Consider the following 9,997-nt stretch of genomic DNA (forward strand, 5'->3'; position numbering starts at 1 on the left):
ATCTAGTCCAAACCTCTGCAATGCAGGAATCTCAGCATACCTTACAGGTGGCTATCCAACCTCTGCTTAAAAACCTCCAAGGTAGGAGAATCCACCCCCTCCCGAGGGAGACCATTCCACTGGCAAGCAGGTATTACAGAAGTCTTATCAGAAGACCAAACGCCAGATGAAAGTCTCTTTCAACTAATTAGCCTTTTTCAATCTCATCAATTCAATCTACCGTAGTGTCCTTGGGAAGAGTGATAACACCGCACTCCTGAGAAAATGTATCCCTTTCTGTACATTACTGGCCAACAGAATTCCTTTGCCTGTGCTGCTTTTTTGTTGATAGACCATTAGCAGTAAGTACAATTTGTGCACATGCGCACGCACACACTCAATAATTAAACACAATAAGTGCAGTTACCCAGGTTTATGGAATATTCCGCTCAAATATCATTTTCACAGGGCAAAACATAACAAATCGTGGAAATAATACAGATTGGCAAAGTTAAAGAAAAAAAGCAGATGCTAAAAGATGTATACATGCTACATTTCTCCCAAATCTGTAAATCTACCGGTAGTCTGTAAATCACTGAGGATCCCTAGAGGATTGAGGATTTTTTTATAAAAAAATAATCCAGGTTTATTTAACCAGGACATGGATTTATTTTTTAAAATGGGCATCTATTTTGAACAAATGCTCTATGGACTTAATATTACCACTATCTGAACGTTCTAACATGGAAATACAGAAGGTAGATAAAAGCTGTTCAGGATTGTGAAACAGGGCTAATAACATATCACAAGATAAAGCACGGTGGCGAGAAGGTATGCAAAAGGAATTGGATGTATACATAAAGGACTTAAAAGCTGTCAAGATAAAGATGTTCTAAATGTGATGAATTGGATCATAAAAATAGAGAAAACATATCCTTGGCTGAATCAAAAGGATCCTACCGAAAAGGTAGTTACATTCCAAGACTCTCATAGTTTTTCTTCAGACCCCAGGAGCAGCAACAAATATGGAGATTCTTCAGCTATCTGAGAGAGAGAGAGAGGGGAATGCAATAAAGATAGGAGCAACACTTTTTTGGAGCATCGCCCAATGTTAAGATGGTCAGGATGACGCAGAGGTCAATGCAACTCCCTCATATTCAAGGAGAAGATGGATTTGATAGTAAATTTATCATCTCATGAACTAAATGCAGATGAGAAATCCATCTTAAGCAGCAGAAATTGGGGAAATGTCCATAGCTGTATTTATTGGCAAACAGAAGCTCAGCAACTCAGCAGATGACTTCCTACAAAGGGAAGATTAGGACTCCACCTGGTTCCCACTGAGCTATGGAGGGAAGCACACTCAGATAATGGAGCAGAGCTTCAGTTGCAGTTCACACTTGCCATACTGCATGACCAAAGATACAATTGATGTTTGTTGCTGTGCCCATATTTGCTTCTCACCCCATGTGACCCCAGAGGATTGCCCAGAAGGGAATGTGGTTCTCTGGCTGAAAAGATTCCCTTGATGTAGGGAGACACTTGAAACATGAAACTGAGAGGTGAAGGCACCTCATATAGCTAAATATAAATGACCACAAATGTTGCAAACCTCCCAGCAGTCAATGGAGGCAATCTAATGGAGGCAATCCCCAAAGAATCATGGGAACTGTAGTTCACCCCTTGTTGTTGTTGTTGTTGTTTAGTCGTTTAGTCGTGTCCGACACTTCGTGACCCCATGGACCATAGCACGCCAGGCACTCCTGTCTTGCACTGCCTCCCGCAGTTTGGTCAAACTCATGTTTGTAGCTTCGAGAACACTGTCCAGCCATCTTGTCCTCTGTCGTCCCCTTCTCCTAGTGCCCTCAATCTTTTCCAACATCAGGGTCTTTCCCAAGGATTCTTCTCTTCTCATGAGGTGGCCAAAGTATTGGAGCCTCAGCTTCACGATCTGTCCTTCCAGGGAGCACTCAGGGCTGATTTCCTTCAGAATGGATAGGTTTGATCTTCTTGCAGTCCATGAGACTCTCAAGAGTCTCCTCCAGCACCATAATTCAAAAGCATCAATTCTTCGGCGATCAGCCTTAATTATGGTCCAGCTCTCACTTCCATACATCACTACTGGGAAAACCATAGCTTTAACTTACATAGCTACAATTCCCAGCACCCTTAGCAAATTACAGTTCCTAGGATTCTTTGGGGAAACGCATGCCCTTTAAATGGTCCTAGTGTGGTAATAAGTCCAGACTGCTTCCTTTATTTCAAACTGTGTATAGTTTCTGCCACTGAAACATGTATTTGAACTTTTCCAGAATTTTTTTTCATTTGCTGTGTACTACTAAAATTAATAAAAGATAAGAAGAGCCTTTCTGGGTCAGGCCAAAGGTCTCTCTAGTCCAATTCACTGGTGAACAACCAGATGTCTTTTGAGAGGGCCTCAAGCAGGACATGAGTCCTACAGCCCTCCTGATATCAAGTTGTTAGATATAAAAGTTGGCTTTCTGTCAGGTAAACAGATGTATTTTCAGGATATGTGGCATTGTCAGGAATAAACTGGTACCTATTGCACAAGAAAATAGGTGCCTATGCCTAATAAAATAGGTAGAGTTGGGAATTCTGGAGTTGGGCCTAAGGACTCATTCATGCATTCATGTTAATCACTCAATGACTGCCAGATGAAGTGATGACTTCTGTTTGTATAACCATCATGCATCATTCACTACAACCAGATCTTTCATCATATTACCTCTCAGCCACCATCTCAGATGGCATCTTTTCCAACAGGGGCCATCCACACCTTCAAAGGCAAGGCATGGAGCGACCTCAGCCATCCTCTGACAAACACACACGTGTGAGTCGCTGATCATACTACGGACCCATTAGGGAGGTTATATAGACCTGATGCAAAGAAACTACAGACCAGGGAAAATTCCCTACTGAGAAACAATTATTTTTGCACTTTTACCAAGCTCATTGGTCACTAAAACTATTACATGTGTTGTAGAGGCAGCAAATGTCCATAGTTTTTTTTAAAAAAATGGTAATTAGTCACTGCTTCAGAAAAGAAAAGAAAAATCACCAGAGCTTTTATTTTTTACTCATAAGAATTGTTATCGTGGATTGTAAAGCTCACCCTCTCCATTTCCCTCTTTGTCTCCTAGGCTCTGTCTCCTTTAAATTAGCTTCCTCTGTACGCAGGTAAGGAGGGGCGCCACAGCACAGAAAGCTTGTTATGTATTCGCTGCATGCCTAACTGCAGAACCAATTGTAAGCCGCTGCTCACCTCCCCCCACACCCCGGTTAAATAGAGGTTTACCACAAACTGTGAAAATGGATGCTTCATATTTTGAATGAAAAGGCTAAATCAAACACAGTCTTTCCCTTGGTGCGTGCACCTCACTGCCTCTGGAGATTATGCTGAACATTGCTGTAGTGTGTGGCCTGCCTCATGCCTGTCCAGTGATTGATTTCACCCAGTCGCCGCACCCCTGCAGGCATTTACCTGATGTGGTTCACGCACTGCAAAGAACCCCAATACATCTTTGTTAGCCAAATCTATATGCATGAGAACACACACACACACACACACACACACACACACACACACACACGTCCTTCTACAAATTGCGGATCAAAGATGCATGGAATATTGAATAGCACCTAGACTGGAGGAGGAATTTAAAATATGATAAGCACAGCCGGCACTATAACATTTGTGTAATGAAAATTTCCATCACTATTAAGATGCCAAAATAAAAATTAACCTGCTGGAAGATTCTCTCCCTCTCTCTCTCTCTCTCTCTCTCTCTCTCTCTCTCTCTCTCTCTCTCTCTCTCTCTCTCTCTCTCTCTCTCTCTTCTGCTGATGATTCACCTTGACTTTGTGTGATATTAGGGAGGGAAGGAGGGATGGAGAGACAATATAAAAACCAAGGTTAGATTTTGTTTTTGTTCCATTTTGCGCACATCAGGTTGATTGTAAACGATGCCTCCCATTTGGCATTCAGAAATATTGCCTTAAAAACCCTCTGTTCCCAAGGGGGGTGGATTCTCTTAGCAATTCAAAGGAGAAGGAGGAGGCAGAGGGAGGGAGGGAGGGGGGAAGAGAATGGAGCATATGATAACTGCCTATGATTTTGCCTTGGTAATCAAGGGGTTAAGTATAGCAGTTGAAGGCTGCAAGCTTTGTCAGGGTTGTACTATTTTTCTAATGCACAAGGAGAAGGGAGGCTAGGAGACAGGAGACTGGGGGAAAATCCAGGGAATGGAGAATCTGAAGCACACCCTGAAGGGATGGTGATGGTGATGGGCATCAAGAAAGATAACAGGTCAGGTGCATGCAAAAATCTCTGTCTTAAGGACTAAGACTAAAAGGTGGTATTTCATTTGCCTCCCCTCCCTTAGTTCTTGAATCCTGACTCTGAGTGGTTAAGGAAGGCGGCTGTCTACTGCTGAGGATGGGATGCCAGGGAGTCTCTCTTGGGGAGCAAAAATCCTTTGGTTGGGCTTAGCAACAAGAAGGCAAAAAACCCACCAAAAAATTTCCAGTATCCCGAGAAGAGAACTGAATAGTCTCCTGTGGCTATCGGTGAGGTGGGCATCCACTTAGACCAAGCCAGAGGCTGGACAGCTGGCAATGCTGCATTGTGCTAAGGACATGGAAATCTCAGCGGGGGCTTCTGGCTGAGACCTCGAGCCCACATGGGGTCTTCTTCAGGTGCTTAGGAGGGCCAAGCCTTTCCAGGACATGTCCTGCATGCGGAATGAAGCCCAGAGCTTCTTTGATGTGGACCCGGCCGCAGCTGGATGAGCTCTGCGTGGCAGAGAGCGTGTTGCACTGTTTCTCTTGCTGAGAGGAGGAAGACCAAGAGGGAGACCACACTGCAGAGGACCCTGCGCCAGCCAGGCTGCATAGACCGACACAAGTGCCGAATGGTGTGTAGACTACCACTTCTACCCTCAGCAATATGCATCTCTCTCTCTCTCTCTCTCTCTCTCTCTCTCTCTCTCTCTCTCTCTCTCTCTCTCTGTGTGTGTGTGTGTGTGTGTGTGTGTGTGTGTGAAAGAGTGTGCGCTTGTGTCTCTGTGTGAGAGAAATATAGCTCTGTTTTTATGCCACCACCACAGTTGCTCTCCTTGTTTCGTCCATAGCAGCTAGAGCTTGTAATATAGCTCTGTGAGGGAAGGGCTACATTTGGACAAAAACAAACAACCCCCCTCCTGATCTTCTTTGCAGATGCTGTTTTAAAGCCCATCCACCTCAGTCTTACTGCTGGTTTTCCAGGCAACGTCACACCTCTTGAGGACACTGGGGACATAAGGGCTTGTTTGTTTTTTGCTGAGCATAGCATCTTCCCACTATCATACAGAAGGATTTCGATTCAGACAGGCACTGCCCTGAGCAAAGGGCTACAAGAACTACCAACAATTCTTTCCAGTCACCACCTCATTGCAAAACTCCATCCTCCTCTTTCTTTTCTTTTCTTTTCTTTTCTTTTCTTTTCTTTTCTTTTCTTTTCTTTTCTTTTCTTTTCTTTTCTCTTTTCTTTCTTTCTGACTCACCATATTGCCTGAGGAACTTATGGGAATCTTGGAAACCTCTGTTTCTCTCTAAGGTCAGGGAGTCAGTGTGAGAGATACTGAGCTCTCCTCCATCAAGGTAAATGCGTGCCTTGTTTTTTGCTGGCTCTTATTCCTTAGGCAATTGTTAAGAGAGGAGCCTCAGCACAGAAATGCAGCAGGGGAAAGCTAGCAAAGGGCACTTGCCCCCTAAACACAGCGGAGAAGGAGGGGTGGAAGGAAGGAAGGAAGGAAGGGAGACTGGACTGCAAAAGTCAAAACAGATTAAGGCAGGGATGTAGCACGTTAAATGTGCACGATGCTGTCTGATGAAACAGAGTATTTAATATTTACCTCTGAGTCACCAGGGTATTCCTTGAGTTGAATGCTCAAGTCCCAGGTGCCGCATGGGCAAATCTTAACACTTCAATGGAGGAGCAAACTCTGGGCAGCCTTTGAAGTTCTTTGAATAAACTGTCGGCCGTGGGGGAGAAAGAACCCTCCACCTATCTTGTGTGATAGGTTTGCCAGGGAGAAAGCACCCTTCATTTATTCTTGTTTCATTTAGCCCTTCCTTAAATGGCATAGCATGGGGTGATGGGAGTATTTTTAGACTACACTTGAGGATGCAAATTAAAAGCAACCCATTTATGTTTTGTATACATTGTGAAGAAAGAGGGGGGAATTGCTCATGGCGCTATTTGTTTCTCTCTTTCAGCTGGACAGGCTTCCTTTACATCCTCTCCACGTTTTCATGAGCCACTTCCAAGCCCACGCGCAGACCCTTCTGGCAGGTGTTAGAGTCCCCCTGAACCTCATCCCACCACCAGACATTCAGAAAAGTTTAGCTTAAAGGCCTAAATATGACAGTTGCCACTGGAGATCCCACAGATGAAGCAGCAGCTTTGCCTGGTCATCCTCAGGACACCTACAACCCAGAAACTGACCATGAATGTTGCGAGAGGGTGGTCATCAACATCTCGGGACTGCGCTTTGAAACACAGCTCAAGACACTTGCTCAGTTTCCAGAGACCTTGTTAGGAGACCCTAAAAAGAGAATGAGGTATTTTGATCCCCTTCGGAACGAGTATTTCTTTGACCGAAACAGACCCAGCTTTGATGCTATTTTGTACTACTACCAGTCTGGTGGCAGGTTGAGGAGGCCTGTTAATGTCCCCTTAGACATCTTCTCAGAAGAGATAAGGTTTTATGAACTTGGGGAGGAAGCTATGGAGATGTTTCGGGAGGATGAAGGTTACATCAAGGAAGAAGAGCGGCCTTTACCAGAGAATGAGTTTCAGAGACAAGTGTGGCTGCTGTTTGAGTATCCAGAAAGCTCTGGGCCAGCCAGGATTATAGCAATTGTCTCTGTCATGGTCATTTTGATCTCCATTGTAAGCTTCTGCCTGGAAACTTTGCCTGTGTTCCGGGATGAGAATGATGAGATGCATGGCAGCAGTAGCAACCCAAGCTCTTACTCCAATAGCACTATGGGGTCTCAGCAGCAAACATCTTTCACAGACCCTTTCTTTATAGTGGAGACGCTCTGCATCATTTGGTTCTCCTTTGAGTTCTTGGTGAGATTCTTTGCCTGCCCCAGCAAAGCTGGCTTTTTTACCAACATCATGAACATCATTGACATTGTAGCCATCATCCCCTACTTCATCACACTTGGAACGGAACTGGCTGAGAAACCAGAAGATGGCCAACAAGGTCAGCAGGCAATGTCTCTTGCCATCCTCCGAGTGATCCGCCTGGTGAGGGTCTTCAGGATCTTCAAGCTCTCCAGGCACTCCAAGGGATTGCAGATCCTCGGACAGACCCTGAAGGCCAGCATGAGGGAGCTGGGGCTCTTGATATTTTTCCTCTTCATTGGTGTCATTCTCTTCTCCAGTGCTGTCTACTTTGCAGAGGCCGACGAGAGCGAGTCTCAGTTTCCCAGCATCCCTGATGCTTTTTGGTGGGCCGTGGTTTCCATGACAACAGTTGGCTATGGAGACATGGTCCCCACGACCATAGGTGGGAAAATAGTTGGCTCCTTGTGTGCCATTGCAGGTGTATTAACAATTGCCTTACCAGTGCCGGTTATAGTGTCCAATTTCAACTACTTCTATCACCGTGAGACAGAGGGAGAGGAGCAAGCTCAATACTTGCAAGTCACCAGCTGCCCAAAGATCCCTTCTTCCCCTGACCTAAAGAAAAGCAGAAGTGCCTCCACTATTAGTAAGTCTGATTATATGGAGATACAAGAAGGTGTGAATAATAGCAATGAGGACTTTAGAGAGGAGAACTTGAAAACAGCCAACTGCACCCTAGCTAACACAAACTATGTTAATATAACCAAAATGCTAACTGATGTCTAGCTAATAATAATAAAAAACAACCCTAATAACTTATTTAAAACTTGAGTGGAACAATTGCAGATGTTGCATAATACCTTGCATTGTAGTTAATACAAAATGTTCTACAACGTGTATTGGTTCTGCATGGGAAGCAATAGTCGTGTAAGTGACTCTTTTTAACATTTGATGCTCAATAAGCTATCATGCAACCCCTCCCCCCCATCACAGACTTCTGGTTTTCCAATTATATGGCACAATTAAAGCAAAATGATGTCACAATATCAAATGAAAGGCATTGGAGAAAAACAAAACAAACCACCTCCCCATGTAAACAACAGTAACAAACAAATGCCAACTAGCATAAATATAATTTAATCTAGAACTCAGCCCATGCAAAAATATGTCCCAAGGAAATAGTATGCAACTATACATCTAGCTTTCAAGCTTCAGGAATTATACAAAAGGTCATGCATAGTTTAATTAATGGAACATCCACCCAAATTACTTTAAGGTTCAGATTTCCAGATCAGAAATGCCAAAGGGAGAATATACCACACAGGGTCATGCTTCTGAACCAAAATTGCTGCATTGGATTCATCCACTGCAGCATGTCAGTGTGAGGCTCGCGGGAGGCACTGTTTAGTAGGACATTTTCTGTTGCTTTGGTAGAGATACATCAAGAGCCTGGAGACATTTCTTTTTTTAAAAAATAACACATGTATTATTATTTTTTGCTGGTTTGGGGGTCACCGACATATTCAGGACTGAAAAGCATCTTGTTTCAAATGCTGGAGCAACTAAGCTGTGGCCTAGAATATATTTATACTGCAGTGAAATTTAACCCAGTATTACAGTAAAGCTGCATGGATATTTGTTGCATGGATCTAAATATTTAATACACAAAATATATCTATTTTCTTAAGTAGACTATAGAGTATACCTGTTTATAGTGTTTCTAGATTCTCCAATGGCTTGAAGGAGATTTGTTGACATAAAAGGGGGAGAAAGGGAATGTGCTGGTGACGGATGTGGGCTGACCACAAATTTGATAACCGAGGCAAATGCGCTAGGTGTTTGCTTGCATGAGGGTGCAACCCAGGAAAGGTGATAGGAAGAGTACACACCTGTCTTCCACATGTAGGGAGGAACTGGTAATTTATTAATAGTGGTATCTTATGCAGAGATGTACACCTGACCAGAGATGGCCAGGCTTATTTGTGACTAAAGCATTGCTGGGTGACTCTGTTAGGCAAATGTAAGCTCAGACCCACAACAGTTATTGCTCACAGTGCTTGGAGGCGTAGATAGTTTGAGATCCACAGCTAAGATGCAACAGTATAGAGTGCCAATGACTTTCTCCCGAACTTTGTTGACTTGCATCTTCTGGTGGTGATGGGGCTTATACGATAATGCCAGCCCAAGGTCATTTATTCAGGTATGGGCAAAGTTGCCCCAAGGAAATGAGTCTTGACGGAGTTGCCCCAGCTAACTGCAACAGCTGAGGAGATGGCTGTGGTTGGATACATGCAACACATGGCTTGGGAGTTTAGGCTTCCTTTGGGATGTTGCTGTCATGTGGTGGAGTCAATATTCCTCAGCTTTAGAGTAAATACAATCCAAGTCTACTCCCAGTGAGCTAATCTGTTGGGGAAATGCCCATGGGCAATATGGGAGCAGAATTTGGCCAGCCTCACACATCAGAATCAGATCCATTCTTTTGAGTCAAGGAGGCAATAAGACTCCTGGTTGGACTGCTCTTCATAGTCTGGCATTTTAGCGTTGTAGTGTCCTGTTGATGTGGCTGCTTCAGCTCTCAAGGGAAAGGATAGCCCTTCAGCAAAGGTTCATTCTGCTATCAACATCCTAGGAAAGTGGCTTTTGAAACCAGTGTTTAAAAGAGTGAGGGCAATATCCCTTCTTCTCATCAGTAATAAAAAAGATGATGACCCTTCCAAGCCAACAGGATTTGGTTCTGAGGCTACCATGGGTGCTCCTTGCAGTGTCCTATTTCCTGAGCTGCTAAACACTGGGTATGATTATTTGAAATAGCACACTCAGGTATACACACACAGTGTGTGTGTGTGTGTGTATGCTTATATTATATTTAGAAGCTTAGGA

The 9,997-nt window shown here is 43.9% G+C and overlaps 1 protein-coding gene across 1 annotated transcript; it reads left to right on the forward strand.

Annotated features, from left to right (window-relative positions):
* Positions 1-6,327: 6,327 nt before the first annotated feature.
* LOC118088745 (potassium voltage-gated channel subfamily A member 2) lies at positions 6,328-7,994 on the forward strand. The gene has a single exon (XM_035122780.2). The coding sequence runs from the start codon at positions 6,401-6,403 to the stop codon at positions 7,898-7,900; it is 1,500 nt and encodes a 499-aa protein (XP_034978671.1). The 5' UTR covers positions 6,328-6,400; the 3' UTR covers positions 7,901-7,994.
* The last annotated feature ends 2,003 nt before the right edge of the window (positions 7,995-9,997 follow it).

The sequence above is a fragment of the Zootoca vivipara genome, chromosome 7 (genome assembly GCF_963506605.1).
Source record: "Zootoca vivipara chromosome 7, rZooViv1.1, whole genome shotgun sequence".
Lineage (NCBI taxonomy): Eukaryota > Metazoa > Chordata > Lepidosauria > Squamata > Lacertidae > Zootoca > Zootoca vivipara.